General features: G+C 39.4%; 1 protein-coding gene and 1 long non-coding RNA gene across 6 annotated transcripts in view; both read left to right on the forward strand.

Annotated features, from left to right (window-relative positions):
• The window catches only part of DPF3 (double PHD fingers 3), a 163,642-nt gene that overhangs the window by 129,843 nt on the left and 17,161 nt on the right, over positions 1 to 16,638 (forward strand). For 2 of the 5 annotated variants that reach the window (XM_040600490.1, XM_040600491.1), the window contains 2 exons: positions 2,803 to 2,931; positions 5,781 to 6,273. In XM_040600490.1, coding sequence (XP_040456424.1) covers positions 2,803 to 2,931; positions 5,781 to 5,977 — 326 coding nt within the window. In that variant the 3' untranslated portion in view covers positions 5,978 to 6,273. The other 3 variants (XM_040600487.1, XM_040600488.1, XM_040600492.1) reach the window with 2 other exon arrangements.
• LOC121091166 lies at positions 6,396 to 15,062 on the forward strand. The gene is made up of 2 exons (XR_005828851.1): positions 6,396 to 7,166; positions 12,896 to 15,062. It is a non-coding gene; the product is annotated as an uncharacterized LOC121091166 (long non-coding RNA).

The raw sequence follows: 16,638 nt of genomic DNA on the forward strand, positions 1-16,638 counted from the left end.
TTTGAAAATAAGAACTCTGCTTGCTATCATCTGGAAATCTCTTTATTCTCAAACCTTCTGTGATTTAGCCTGAGGCTTAATTCACTGTACAGTACTGATCAAGAAAATAAGCTTTAGTCAGGTTCAATTCTAGTTCTTGCACCTGTTAGAACAAAAAAATCATTGAAGAGAATAACCTTACCTGGCTTATTTGGCTCTAGAGATAACATCAAGACATCGTTGATGTAACTTCAGGAACTTCTCATATGTGTACAACTTTTCAGGCCTGATATCTCTATCACACTCAACTGACCCAGGTCTGTATTTATGAGTGATGAGCAATGAATGAGTACATAGGAACTCACACTAAAAATTGAAAAGAAATATGAGGTAATCAAGACCCATGCTTATTCCCTTGTCAGTAGTTTAGGAGAATCCCTTCAGCTTCATTGCAGTCAGCAAATACCCTCCACCTGTCCTACGTGCCACAGACTAATTGATCAGTATATGCATTTTCACAAGGTCTTCTGTCCCATTTCCAGTTTGACAGTCAGTGGATCTTAGGGTCATGAGCTGCACTGGAAAAATTTAAGTCAGTATATGCAGAGTATTAAATCAATTATACCATTCTGAGTTGTGGTAGCAGTAGAGCTCTTTCCTAAATCTGCTGGCTGGCACCTTGAATGCTTATTTTTATTTGTGGCCTCACCACAGAATTGTTGTGTGTTCATGAGTAAGCCAGTTCATCACTCTACTTCGAAGTCTCTCAGCTGTGGAAATGCAATGTGGCCTCCTCACCACAAGACTTAATTAGGGCCCCGCAACACTTTGGTTAGAGTCAATGGCAAAAGAGGCTTTTTTGACCTCACTGATGATTAATAATAGGATCTTAGTATCTGTAAGGCACTTTAAGAAAATCAGATGAAAAGTGAAATAATGTCAAATGTAATAAGGAACAAACCCCCCCAAAACCACTGAATGCTGAGCTTGCTGAGTTTGCATTACACATGGTCTGTAGATGCAGCGCAATATAAAGAAGTAATTACTTAACTTTTTCAGAATGGGACTGTAGTGGGAAAAATAAATGCTAGGGAGATCTGCTTTTTATATACACAAAATATGTACAAGTAGCAACTTTATGATCATTTTGTTACAGCTCTTAAAATGAGCGAGTGTGCTAGGCTTCCACCTGGTTCCTGTTCTTTTTTTGCATATCTTGCATGCACGTATTAAATGCTTCTCTGCAAACAGGCAAAATGCTAACCTAACACTGGGACCTTCTCTCTGGTTTTGAGAGAACTGGGGATCTGCTAACCAGGACCATTTCAGAGCAAAGTCTATTGTTTAGTAGATACTGTCAGGGACTCAGCGGCCATGAAGGAAGATACTGATGTATTTGCAGCCTTACGGGTTTTAATTTTTTTCTTAATTTTACCTTACCAGAAATCTTTCAGTTACCAATCTCCCAAAAGCTCAGCTAATCAACAGCTGGAAGTAAATGAATAACTAGATGCATGCAAACCAGAAAAGCGGATTGAACTCGGAGAAAATTTTAATTTCAAGTGTATGTCTTGGACTTCTACCAGAAGCCCTTTAGAATGTCATTGTTCTTTGGGAGAAATTTGGACGTGGACAAAAAGACCATTAATAAAGGCTGTCAAAACATCTGTTAAAAATCTGCAAGTTACAAAATATGCATTAAAAAGATAATTAAATATAGATGGAACAGTTTAAAGGTCTTAATTTTCTAGTTTGCAGAAAACTTCATGGGGTAGGTTTAGGCCAGGTATACCACTGGAATTTTTAAGATAAAAAAGGAGAAAAACAAACAAAGACCAACCATTCCCTCCACTCCTCTCTCCCTTCCCCAGTTCCTAGTTAAAGTGTACAGGAACAAGAAGTTTTCGCTCTCTGGAGAGCGGAGGAGGAAAATGGCAGTTGAGAGGGAGAAAAAAAGCACATTGCTGTTTTGCTCAACTAAGAGGAATGCAGAAGAACTCTGCCCTTCTCTCCTTTCTAGGGGAACTGCCTCCTCCTTTACTTAAGACCCAGTGTGTGTATGCTCCTTTCCAACTATTCCTAGCTGGAAAACAAGAATGTAATTTCCCTCCTTTTTTCTTGGCTGAACGAGTTTTTAACCCTGCCGGCTGGGATGTCCATCCCGGGCTGACTCTTTGCAGCTGTGCTGGGTGCTGGGGCAGTGCTGGACCTGCTGCCCTCCCCGCTTCTCCCAGGGGACGTGCACTCTGCTGCAGGTAACTTAACCCTTGGGTGAATCACCCACAAATGGCTTTGCCTGCCTGCCACTTTGAGATGTAACCCCCCTAAAAGTTACTTGAAATAAAACTAGTTAGGGTACCTGTCCCTCCATCTCCCTGCTGTTGGTTTTTGAGTTTCGGGAGATGTATTTTTCCTTTCTGAGTTTGTATTTTGTGGGCTTATGATTATGACTGCTGTCTGAAAAACCAGGCTTGACTTACTGACAGTGTAGGGCTGGTTCTGCATTAGGGGTTGTTTCTACGCCCGTGCATGTTACGAAGCCCCTGAACTGTACAGGGCGATCCAGCAGTAGGTCCTTGTGAGGGACCAGCCCAGCTGGCATTATAAAGGTAATGGTGAATTGCATTTCAGGCAAAATAGATACAACACAGGGTGTACTTGAAATGAAGGTGATTTATGCGGTTCACTTTTTGTTCTGATTGACAATTTTTTTGGGAAGGCTGTGGCCTGAAAACTCACCGAGCTAACATCGTATCAGGGAGAAGGGGGAAGTGTCCAAAATGAGTGCTTTTTGAGTAAATCTGACTTCTAACCCAACTGCAGCCCAGAAAGGACCAGACGGGGTCATCATTCCCAATAACTACTGTGACTTCTGCCTTGGAGGCTCCAATATGAACAAAAAAAGTGGTCGGCCTGAGGAACTTGTATCATGCTCAGACTGTGGGCGCTCTGGTAGGTGACTCCTTTTTGCATCTTTCTTGTACAAAGGCACTTGTGTGATTTGTTTTTTGCTCCTTCGGAAGATTTTGAAGAAAGGCAGCACCTTTGGGGGGGGATAGAAGATGAAGTCTTACCTCTTGTCTGTGTTTATGGGAAAGGATGACGGGGAAATTTTCTGTCATAAAACCCATTGTTGGATGCACATTTTAAAATTAATGGGGTCTTACGAAATAATAAAGTTTTAATGTATTTAGTGGCTTCTGTGAACATTGGTACATATACTAGTTGTTCTTCAAATGGAAGGAGAGAATCCTGTGACAATATTAAAGAATGGTCTCTGTCTTCAAATGCTGCAATTACAACTATAAATTACTTACAAGATTTATGAAAGTTGCATGACAAGCATTTCCATTGATTACACATTTCATGCATTTCTTCATCCAAAAAAGAAAGAGGGAGGAAATTACAGGGTAGGGATGGGGGTAGCTGTCAAGAATTATCCTCTTACAAGATGACTATCATTAATTTTGTTTAAAGAGGTTTTTATTTCTCAGTTTTCTTCCCTTCTCTCTTTTTAAATGTAGGCAATTGTGTCTTTCCCATTCTGAGTTGTCTTTATTTCTGGACTGTTGTTTTCTTTCTTCCTTTCTTTATTTCTTTTTTTTTTTTCTCCCCTTCTCTTTTTTTTTAGAAATTTTATCCCAGCTGAGCAAATATTTATAGCTTGCGTGGGAGATGGTGGTGGTGGTAGAGGGAATGGGATACCTTTAACAACTGCATATTCTAGCTTTGGTCCAAGTTTCCAGTTGTGATATTTCTGGACAGTGGTGATACTAGTGGTGATAAGACCATCATATGGAAATCTGAAAACCAAAGAGACCTTGAAATTCAGTATTGCTGCTGCTTCTTCTGTACTGTAGTCACTGAAAGATGTCTGTTGCATGATGGCTGAAATGTGATGTGGAGTGTTCTTGTGCCAAGGGAATGGCCTTTTTATGCTCCTGCTGAAATTCGTAGTAAGCCTCTTACCACATTCAGTGGGAGCAGGACTAGTCTCTCACTAGCAAATTGCCTTCTGCAGTTGTTGTGACCTCTGAAGATATTCTGAAGTGATACTGACTGGTCACCAGAGGACTACTGGCAACCCCTTTAGTTTTCTTCAGGCGTGTCCTTATGAATGCTGTGCCGTCAGGGTCATGGACCTTTCAGTGTATACGTGTTTGCTTCTTAATAACTGAAGGGGGAAGCTCATGGGGTCTGTGGTGCCATCTTGGAAGATCATTGCCCTTCCCCTTGATTATTATAGTTCAATATAACTCATTTCAGTATTGTCCTGATACGGCACAGTGAGATGGATCCATATATTTTTTTTTGCTGTTTAAACATTGCTATGGTGATTATATCAGAATGCAACACAAATACATTAATTCCCTTGATTCCTTAGTGTAATAGAACAAGTAGATCGGCATGTAACCTAAATTGTACAAAATCAATTCCATTAAATGCTATCCTTGTACGAATTCTGACCCACCTGGGCCATTTATAGGGGTCTGCAATGCTGTGACTGATGTGTGATGAAAGTGATTAAGGTACAACCACACACTAATCTCTAAACTAAAACAATGAAACCTCTTTGGTGGCTGCCATCTTTCTCTTTCTTGATAATGGAGAACATTCTCATTATACTGAAAGAGAGGACATGGAAATCATATTGTTTCTTCCGTTCACAAAGTCAGTAAAATCACATCTCTACAAGGTGGTTCGTCTGCCAATTATTTTGTTATATCCATTTTATTTTTGTGAACAGGATTTAATTCTTCGTGTCTCAAGCAATGCAGTGTACTTGTTATATGGCTGATTCCTGTAGCCTGGAGCGGGGACCAAATGGTTACTTAATATCATGCTACTGTTCCTGAGTAATAAAATAGCCATTCCCTAAATCTCACACTTTTCATTTTGCTGGGGCACAAAAGACATCTTTTTCTCTACCTTTCCTGAAGAGGGAATTCAAAGACTATATTATTGATCACATAACATGTTTGATTGAGGGAAAAAATAAACCTCAGTTTCACAGATTTCAGTATTTGACTTAAGAGTCGTCTTTCTGTTGTTGCTGCTATTTATGTCCTGTGTGGAGGATTTCCTGTTCCATATTGAAAGTTGGATTGACTCACACACATTTGAACTTTTCAGTGTTCCCCAAGACAGATCGCAAGACAATTCACTTCTCATCTTAGTTGTTTTAGTCGTTGAACTGTATATATTTGGTTTGGTTTTTTTTACTTTTGAAGGAGATACTGTGAAATTGGAATAAAAGCGTTTGTTTAAGTTACTTTCACTTTCTTCAAAATGTATTTCATTTTGTCTACAGAGGAAGATGTTTAGGATCAGGTGAAGAACAGGGATAAAAATTAGTCCTGAGGTTGATGAGCTATGGGTTGCATTTCTATAGCAGTAAATTTGTGACAGTTGATGCCAGTCTGAAGGACAGTCATTGTGCTTAGAGCTAATGGTGTCTAATTACTCATACGATCTAAAAATCTTTTACAATTGATCTAAGTAATCATGAGGAAATATTTTAATGTCTTGAAGAGAGGAAAACATTATTAACCCTTTCGCTGCCATAGCTATGGGCACTTGTGGTGTTTGTAGATATTTTTTCTTTGAAAGAGAAACTGATCCTTTTTTATTTTTCTTACTACAGTTCTACTGAGCTATGTTGTTGAGATGTGCGGGCACATACAAACACACACCTATGAGCTCAATAGTCTGAATAGTTTAATAATAATGATGATTAAAAAATTATGATGATGATGCCTGTTGCTTAACCCATGTGCTGATATATTCATCATACATGTCAGCTCATTTGGGAAGAGAAGGCAGGAGGGACGAAGCAGCGCCAGCATGCACTACGGAGGACTTGTTCGGTTCCACGTCAGAAAGCGACACCTCGACCTTTCATGGCTTTGACGAGGACGATGCAGAAGAGCCTCTCTCGAGCCGAGGAGGTGGCTGTGGTGGCAGCTCTCCCTCTGCAGACAAAAAGGGTGGCTGCTAAAATAACTAAAAAGACACACAAACTCTGAGCAATTTGCTGTCCTTTTTACTACTAGGATTATTATTACCTTTTTCTTTTTTTTTAATTTTAGGTCCTTGGGGTTTGGTTGGGTTTTTTTGTTGTTATTTTTGTTGTTTTTCCTGTGGGGTGTACACTGAAAGCACAAGCAGTTAAAGCTCTTGACAACTATTTTGAAGAGACAGAAGGTTTTGATTTTCCTGTTATTTTTTTCATTTAAATTTGTTTTTCTCCCACCCCACCCCACCCCCCTCTCTTTCTTTCTGGAAACATAAAAGATGGATTTAATATTTTTTTTAATAGTGAGCAGAGTTGATTTTCTTGTCTTTTAATATATATATCAGCAAACCACAAAAAATACAGATGGGTTGGAGAGCAGAAAGCAAACCCAAATAGTTTTTTTTAATTATTATTATTTATATATTCTATATATTATTAGAAAAACTACTTTTTAAATAAAAATAGAAAAAAACCCACAAAAAAGCAATGGATGTCTACTTGATAATAGAACTGTTTCTAGAGAACCACTGTGGGCGGACTCTTGGAGGACAAGGAAACCCTTGATGTGATGGCTTCTGCGTTTTGAGATTTTGCACTTACTGTAGCATGTGGAGTTTGGCTCTTCTTGTACACCTGCTACGCTTGTCTTTAACAGCCTGAAAATACAAGCAGCACCATTGAAGACCATGACCTTGGGGAACACATTTCCATCCCTCCTTTGGACATCTTTACACTCAGTAGATCTCTTCCTCCCTGCACCCCTTCATGTCTTCTTCACTCCGTTCTACTTTTTTTTTTTTTTTTCTTTTCCTTCACCTTTCAATTCATGGACAACAATTTCCAAGCGTAGGGTTGGAATATGAATGGCAAGTCATAGACATCAAAGACAAAACAGATGGAGGAGCAGAATCATGGAAGAAATTATATGGAAAAATACCTCACCTATACTTTTCTTTCCATTTTCAAATTTTAATTCACAGCATTTTTTCCTGTGTCGCCCAGTTTTTTCTCTCTGTAGTGTCTTGTGAGACACTTTGTTTGGTTTTCAATAGCTTCTCTTGAAATAAACCAAAGCAATACTCATTAAAGTTCCAAGGGCAATGGAGAAGAGAGTGACTCCCTTCCCAGCGACTTTTCCAGAAAGGAGGAAACATGCAGCAGGATTTGAAAGGTATGTCCGAGCTGAAATGTCTTTCACTCAATTGTGAAATCCCTGTGCCCTGGATTTTCAACACACCCTTGGCTGAGCTTTGTTATAGAAGTAAATCCCATGGATTAAGTTGTGTTATGAGTTTGCGCCACATTCACACCCCTGGTGAAGCTAATGGAAGTTCTGTGGGAGCAGGATCCAGCCTCGTGTACAGAGAGAAGTGGTTCAAAAGGAGTCAGTGTGTAGGTTATGATTTGCTGTCCTAATGCAGGCAAAAATCTCCCTGGAACAGGGGCAAGATTAAGTTGATACATTTTTAGTGATGTGTATAATGCCAAACTGTGAAATCATGACCTCATTTAAATCGGAGGCAAAATAGACATTTATCTGCACAGGTGCCTAATCTTTAAACTGGAGGTGTGTGGTTTTGATACCAAAAACCTCAGCCTTGCAATGAAAACTTTGTGTATATATTGTTCTAACACATGGATTAAGTCTATTCAAGTGGATTCCATTTCTCCTGTTTCTTTTGCTGGGGTGCTCAATACTATCTATGAGAGCTCTTTCAATGTTCTTTTCTCCCCTATAAACTTTTTTGAAAAAGATAAAGGATCCAGCCTCTAAATTTTTTATTGTTCACTTTAGACATGGAATAATCAGTGACCAGATTCTGCTGTTAGGTACATGGGCATAAATCCAGAATATATGCTAACTGATGTCTAGATTACATTAACAATCTGCCTTCAGAATGGTGTTACAAAACATTACAAAATACCTCTCTGTGTGTATACTGTAGGACAATGCATGCCAGAGCCGTGCGCATCTGCTGGGAGAAAGCCTTGTTTAAGGTTTCCCCATACTGATAATCCTTTTCAGTTGCTGTTCTGTTCCTGCTGGTGTATTGTAATTGATAAAGTATCAAATCGATGATATTTTGACCTAACGCTGTCAATGAGAAGTGTACTTTAACCAGTCATTTTTTCTCTGAAATAACACAAGATAAATTTACAATATTTTGCCAGTCTTCTCTATTTACTAAAAGCTCGAAGTTCAGATGGTTTCCAGGGTGGGGGCACAGGTATACAGGCATCTGGTTTTCCAAAATCCCTGAAAGAGTTAGGACCTAATTTGCCTATCTGTATAATTTTTTCTCTGTGTGTGTGTGTGTGTGTGTAGACATACATCAGAAATGTATGTACACAACACATACATACATACAGGTAATGAAGACATTAAGATAAAAAGCAACAGAAATCAAGATGGAAGACACTTCCCAACCAAGAACGGGTGGAATCAGCCCTTGTGTGAGGTATTGTGGGCTCATTTGTTCCATACTGACCCTACTGTAAGCAAAAAGTAATATCAGTAAAGTCCAGGGGATTTTGTCTAAATTTATGCTAATGTAACTGAGAGCAGAATCTGATCCACAAATAGAGTTGTTCCCAGTTCTGAAAGAAATACCACAAAAGTGAAATGTTGCAGATTTTAAAAAGTTAAGTTCAAATTGATTTCTTCTGCTACTCCTGCCCTTCGATCCCTGCACTTACATTTGTGGCATTAGTATTATATTGTCTCCCTTTAAATACAATTTTTTTTTCTTTCTCTTGCTATGCTGTGACATGCTCCTGTGAACAATGGAAAATAGAACGGGAGCAAGAACCTAGAAATGTGCCAAATCCACACTAAACAAACAACATGATTTCTTGTATCCATCTTGCATCTACTTCTTCTATCCATGTAGCAGTCACACCACACAGATTAGAAGGATAAGAAAAGAGTTTAAATTTTACCCACTGTTCCTCAAAATAGAATCAGAGTATGCTTTGACAGGGAAAGGCTCATAGGAATAATGAAGACTTGTATTATCAAGGACTTGAAGAGAGCTCAGTTTTCATTTGTCTGCCTTTTACTTCCTGAGATGTGTAGGCTTGATACACCTGGAACCAGCCAGCTGTACCTGGCCACCGGTGCAGGGATGGTAGCACACAGCTCAGCATTTACTAAGTGCTGTATTTACCCAGCTTCTTGCATGCTGTTGCAACCCATCCTGAGCTCCATGCTGCTGTGCTGACTGTAGTCCTTGCAGCACCTGAGCTAGCAAGCTGAAACCTACCCTGGTACGTCTTTCTGAAGAGCTCCACTCACTGCGTGAGCTGCAGAATAGGCATACTCTAAATATAATTTTTTCCAAGTGGAGTCCATACCATCTTTTGTGAACCATGCCTAACACATTCTGGGCTCTTTTGGAATACAAACAATAATCAGATGCCTATAATTCATTAAGTCTTGATTTAGTTTCACAAATGCAGTTACTATAACAGTGCATACGGTCTTAATCCTTTCACAACCTAACCACCCATCTTTGTGACAACCGACTAGCGCAGTACCCTCAGAAGGAAGCCACAACAGTTCACAGAGTGCATAAAAATTGCCAGCTGACATTTATTACAGATAGCATAGAAAAATATCCATCACCGTTATTTATACCATTAATGTGAATATGGGTGGTCACTGGTTCAATCTAGTCCTGAGAGAGGAAGGAAGGTAAAATAAATTCATCATTATGGAGAGCAGAGTAGTCCTTGGATGTCTTACTAGGCTGAGATAACCAATGAGTTTAGTTCAGCAGGCTGAGCAGTGTGGTACTGACCATAGGAAGGCATCGATCATGGCAAGGAAATTAAGAGGTAGAGATGGAAGCTGAAAGAGTACTTGTTTAAGCTAGATTGGACAGTAGTGTGAACAGTGAATATTGAATGGAGTGTTGATATGAAAATTAAATATTCTCAGGGCCAGGTACTGCCTGAGTGAAGGCTAGGAACAGGGAAAGAAGGTTGGTAGCTCGTAAGAAGAAAGCTGAGGGGCTCTGCTACTCGAGAACCTCTCAGATGGACGAGGGGAAGATGGCAATGTTAATGAGCAGAAAATATATAGGAGGAAATTTCATTTTCATGATTTTAAAAAAATATTAATTAAATTTAATTTTATTTTTATTAATTAAAAAAAGAAGAGAGAAGCCTGACGCTGGCATAGCCAGGTCAGAAATGAGGGAACTGCAGAGTGTCAATTGTATCTTCAAAGACATGTAAGTCCCAAACCAAACTAGGAAGGCATAAAGAGAGTTTTCAATGTGAATTCCGGGTTGTACCTAAAAAATAGAGTCATCTTTGAAATCAGAAAGGAATGTGATGCTCTGTATTCCCCAGTGATTTCAGCAGTTCAATAAGAACTGCTGTTCTGAGCTTCATAAGATCTTTGAAGGCGCAGTCCTTCAAGTAATCACAAGCCTGGTTCTTCCAGTCCTCCTCCAAAGACGCCCTTCTTATTTGAGGAAGGTTAGCATGAGGCTGTCCAAAGATTCTCCTGAAACGTATGCTCCTACACAAGCCATGTACCAAAATAAGACAGCTCCAATGTGAAGTGTGAATAAAGGGATGTTTCCTTTCAGGCTCTAAATTCAGACTTTTCCATGTTTAATCAAGGGAGCTGTCTCCTCAGGCACCTTTCTACTGCTCCATACTAAAGGATCTTAGAAAAGACATAATTTCCTGAGCCATCTTCTGCAAGCTCTGATTCACAGATCAGAGCAGGAGAAATAAGGAAGTGACGTGCTGCTTGAGCAGCTGATTAGGGAGAAGAAAGGCTATGTAGAGTGTGCATTGATCCGTAGCATATTCCCTTTGGTGGCACTTAATTAGTTGACATTTTAGCAGGGACAGAATCGGCTCTTGCATGAAGACAGTATAAAATTTTAAGCGTGATAATATACATTGAGAAAATTTTATGAAAATACCGGATTATGGCATAACAGTTAAAAAGTAAAAGGAGGCTGTGAGGCATGTGGCAGAAGAGAGATGGAACTGAGATCTGTTTTGCTTCCCTCTGCATCTCTTCCCCCTACCCGAGTGCCCCCCAGTTTTGTGGTTTGGGTATTTATTTCTTGTATTTGTGATGATGCTTGGAATAACATTGTACATACGTGGTAAGGTCATAAATGATTAGCCTAGGCTACTGAAACAAGGGCCAGAGAGAACTTTGCCACTGGCTTGAGAAGGATTAGCACTGGCCTTTCTTAGCTGTTGCTTTTAATCAATGAAACCTCACTGTTAATATGCTTGCTAGTATGGTGTAGACAAGCTCTGAGATGGCTATTTGTTTCAGCAGAGTATGTTATTAGAATCCCCTCCCCGCATTGTTTTGCCTTTGAGCTTTTACATTAGTTATTCATTTTGAGTTCCAGTTTGCCATTTTACAGACCTCAGCGTAGGCCCTTGATTGAAGACAGACTCAGTTTGCTGCCCGCTTATGCATGGAGCGAATGAGAACTGTGCCCAGAGAGCTGCTGGGTCCAGGCTGTGCCAGGGCACCACTGTGTTCTCTCCTGCCTGCTTTGCCTTTCTTTGCTTAATTCTTGCAATGATATTTTGAGATGGGCCCTGAAAGTGTATTTCAAATACCATTAAACCACAGAGTTTTCAAAGCCTGGCTCCTCATGCAATTTGCCTCTTCCCCATGGCAAGCAGTTTAACTGAATCAATTCCTCAAGCAAACATTGTACTGACCCCAGTGGGAGTCATCTTACTATAAAAACTGCAAAATCCACCCAGTATGTTTTGTGCTGCAACATATGTAGATGTTTCCAATAAACACCCATTTCTTATTCTCCATTATTTTTTCTTATTTATATAATATTTGTAGCTATAAGTATATGTAAAGTATGAGGCACATGCATGTGTTCATGCTGGCATAGGGTAGTTTTGACAAACCCTCACAGTGCAGGAATGTAGCCAGGGTGAATTCTTGCTGGCTGAGCCATTATAATAAACCCTACCAACCTTTGTTCTCTTTGCCAGATATCTACCAGGGTTGAAAAAACCCCAACCTGTATAAATACTGTAGAAAACTGAAATTGGGTTGGAACTATTTTCATGTCCCAGACTGTATTTCCATGAGTACTAAGATGCCAATTTCAGAGAAGACAAGTTGTAATAACATTTAGAAAAAAAAAACCCCAGCTGTTGCGATTTCAAGTTCTGATAGCCCTGTTGAGGGGTAGGCACCAGTTCCTGTCTTTGAGTTATTCTTTTGGTCACTGGCATCTCCTAAGATTTTGGACATTCGTGTTGTCCAGAACTGATACGAGATTTGTGGGGAAGACATGAAGGGAGGCACTTGCATTTTGTGGAAATAAAGAGATTTTTTTATTGGCTCTCTAATACTGTTCAGGACCTTAGAAGTATGTAACTTAGTCAATTAATGGATTAAATGCAATGCAAAATGCAGTCTTTCACTTATTTCCAGAAGTTATCACATTGCTGCCACCCTATGTGTATCGTTCAGACTTCTAAAAGTGTCTTTTGTGCAACTCTGCGTACACTTGTGGCTCTGTACAAATAATTAGTAATATAGCAAGGTAATCAGAGCAGGATTTCATAAGGAAAGTTCTTAACCTCTAGTGAAGACACAGCCATTTAAACTGAATGATGAAGGTTATTTAATGATGTTCACAGTAAGATTGACAGTGTTTGGTGTCTTTCTTTTGGGTATGCTCCTCCATATCCTATTTGTTTGCTTTGTATTCACTTACGGCTCCCATGATCAGTTGAAGCTGAGTTTGTCGAGCTATATTTTCAAAGAACTAGAATGCAAGCAATGTTGGAAGGTTGGTTTGTGCTTCTGTTTTTTCTGAACATTTGCTTTTGTTGTCTGAGTTTGTTTAGTTTTACTTTGTATTGCCTTTCCCTCTGCAGTCATCCCTGCCCTCATGGACTCCAGCATCCTTCAAGCAAGACATTTCAGAAGAAGGCCGAGAGAAGCCAGGATGCTTTGATATTTCTCCTCTCCTTGCCCTGACCCTTCCATACCCGTGTTTCATCTGGCACACGAGCCTGGACTGTGGGAAGTTGGCTGCCAACTGTTGAGAGAAGTTTTGGGGATGCCCTAAGCTGGTGCAATACAAAGAAGTTTTTTAAAGTCTTGATTTCACTTTCTTTTAAGCTTGTGTATAAACCCAGGTCAAACTGGAATTGATCTACAGTAGAACTGACTGAAAAACAAACAAACTGAAAAGACATAACTATTTTATTTATTTCGATATTTAAGAGAGAAAAGAAGTGCTGAAGTTGCACAGTATTTTTGTTTGAAATACATTTTACTTCAAATTTTAAATGCAATTTTGTGAAGACATGAAATTTTAAAAGCACTTAATGTAAAATAAAGACTGAATATTTACTTTAAGGAAAAAACTTTTTAAATAATGAAAATAAAGATCAACTCTGCTCTCTCTCTTACTTTAAAGAAGCCATTCATACATGTGCTGGGTATCTTTGTTTTTTGCAAATTGGATGTGGTAAGTGAAGATTGTTCTGGTTTACTTTCTCCTTAATAATATTATCCTGTTAGATGCTTGAAGCTTAATTTGCTGTACTGTGTTAGGCACAAATCTGAACAAAACCTGTTGAAATGGCAAAGACCAAGCTCAGTGGCTGGATTTTTTTGTTACCAGATTTTGTGTCCAATTCAAAGGACTGTCTTCTTCCAGTAGGATTGATGTGTCTCTTCTGCACAGTAAAAGAGGTTTGCTCTTGAGCAACTCTGTGAAATACTTCTGCTGAAAGAGGGGTTTAGAAAAGGAAGACAACTCTGTTGATTTTGGTTTTATTTTTTTGCTTTGGTAATTTCACAGCTGATTGTGAGTTGGTTGTAAGGAAAATATCTAAATGTTCAAGTGGTCTTGGCATGGAGCTTCCTGTTGGAGTCAAGGATGATGCCATGTGTAGAAACCTTGGGCACTTCAGCCCTTTCTTAAGCGGTAGTGGACTTTGAAAAGCGTACAGGTGCACCTGCATGTCAGCAGTAAGCAACAGGGGTTACTCAGCAAGAGAAGAATGTGAATTCCCACAGCTAGAATCCTAAATTGTCCTGTGAGGCAGTGGTGAGGGACATTCACATCCCAAGTTCTATGTTGTTAGTCATCTTCTCAGTGAAATAAGGTGTTCTGCTTCTTACAAGGACTGGAGGATTTTGTCAGCTGCCAGATCTGCTCACAGCAGATACTGCAGGACTGTTCGCTGTCATGTGTGATGCAGTCTAGCAAGGATGCAGGATAGCCTTGTGTTGTAGGAGAAGGGTATTGGACTTGGCTCTGAGATTAGCTTCTCCTCTGTAACAGGGGTGCCAGATGTACCTGCTGATATAGACCCAGGGTACAGATAGAAGAAGTGGTTTTGTTAATGTAGCTTATGTTGATTTTTGGAGTGAAAAAAGCGATGTCTGCAAAAATACATCCTGACTAGGTGAAGCTGCCAGAGACCCTGATCCTGCATCATGTTTCTTGTACACCTAAAACTTAAGCTCACTTCACTGAGAGGTTTTGATGTGTCAGTAGCAGCAGATTTTGTCCTCTTCTCCCTTTGCCTTCTCCTGCTCCTTCCCAGATTAACACATAGGGCCAAAAATAACCATGTAAGATGCCTCGTAGACCTGAGTCCTTCTCCCAGTAAGTTAAATGACAAAATTTAAGTTCTAATTGGGCTCTTCAGCAGGATGGTTTTGTTTTGTTCATTTTTTTTGGTTTCTGAACTTGCAGTGGTGGACTGCCTCTAGAGGAAAAAAAATAATCAAATTTTATTTCACCAAGATAAGACGCACAAATGTAATGAAGAGTTGAAAACTGTAGGGTCTGTGTTCAGTTTGTGTAATATTCCTTCCAAATAAAAATTCTGCTTCCAACGTCCCTACTGTATATTCCTCTGTAAATATTACTTTATCAAACCAATTCCACAAGGTCTTTTTTAGTGCAAATAATCTTCTTTTTAAAATACATGGTTGAATAACATACTTGTACATATACTTTTCTAAGCTCTCCATTGTTCATAATACTCTCTTTGAAGCTTAAAATAAAACTTCCTCTGTTGATTTTGTTTCACTTCTCTGTTTTGTAAATTATGACTTTTGTCCCCGGATTTTTTTTATTTCTTAATGAGGCATGATATTAACCAAGAATTCTTTTCCTTTTTCTCTTTTACTTTCTCTTCTCCATTCATTGGACTACAGAAACTGGTCCTGTTGCTTGCTAGAGTGAAGGTAGGCAGGAAATAAAATACTGCTTTTGTGTAGGACTCATTTTGAGAGTGTTTCCTATCATTTGGTGATAATAGGGGATCTTCCTAAATGTATTTGTATTTTAATAAATTTCTCCATGAGATTAATAGAATTGCATTAAGTTAATTTAGATTCAGAAGTGGAGTCTAAATTATATGAGAGTTTTTCATACAGATTTTAGTGACATTGCCTTAAGGAGTCCTGACCCTACCTATGCCATTTCTAATCCAGTAACTGGAGTAACTGGAAACTGTGCTTCCCTTTGCTGCATTTCATAGTGCAGGCACAAACCCTCCCTTTTATACACATTAGATCAGTAGTATGGTTGTATAGGGTGGAAACAGAAAGAGGAAATACTGTGTCAGGCGAGATTCCATCTTTTTAGGAAACTGTGTGTCCTCTTCTCTAATAGGCCTGCTGTCATTTTTATGAAGCTCTGTTGCCTTTCCTCTGCCTTTCCATCAATTTCTCCACTACCAGTAGAGGCTATAGATGGCCCTTTTTGACAGCTGCCTGCAAAAACAGCAACTGAGGTGTTTTTAAGATGTTTTCTGATGTGGGTACAGATCCTTCAGTGTGGTGAACTGCCCCACCCCCAGCAGATTAAATGGCAAATAAGTCCTAAAGAACACGTCAGAAATTAATCCAATTAGGCAATATAAGAATTGTACAAAACTGTATAGATGGGATGGTTTTTAACAGTGGTGTGTGACAGAGTGTGTGTCTTTGCAGCAGAGATTTAACTATTCTTGGTCTTCTTTTGGAGACTTCCCATATACAGTTTTATTTTTCACATGTGTAACTTTAATTTCTGTTAGTGTTTTGTTTCTTCGCACTTTCCTCAGGTGAATATGGCTTGAAAACTTCACTGCTTGCCTTCAGACCTTATCTTTACCTGTGCAAGGCCTTTGGCTGATTCAGTGAATGAAGGAGGAAACCAAAAGGCAGTCTCAGCTACTTTTGCTGTCCTCAGTCACTGTGGCTTTTGGGAACCTGTTTGGATCTGATAGAGCAGCTCATGGACTCCTTACTGGGTTGTCCTCAGCTGTTCTGTGGTTAAAAAAAAAAAAGGGTCTTTCCTTCTTTTCCACCTGTTGGGCACTGGGGACAAGAGGCAGCTGAAAAGCTGTCAGGTACCAACCGTATTTCTGAGCCATGCTGAGAAGGGAGCTATGATGCTCTCCTTAGAGCCCATACTAAGTGATAGGATTGCTGGTTTTAAAACCTCTTCTAGCAACTTCCAATTTTATTTCTGTGATCTGCTCTCAGATATTCTTACAATAATCTGAGTTACAGGCCTACAAAACTACTTTTCCATAGGGATTTCACAGGAGCAATTAATCTTTTCCTGCCCCAAAGCAGAGAGAGGAGGGGCTCAGGATCTGTCTAT

Source organism: Falco naumanni, chromosome 7, assembly GCF_017639655.2.
Source record: "Falco naumanni isolate bFalNau1 chromosome 7, bFalNau1.pat, whole genome shotgun sequence".
NCBI lineage: Eukaryota > Metazoa > Chordata > Aves > Falconiformes > Falconidae > Falco > Falco naumanni.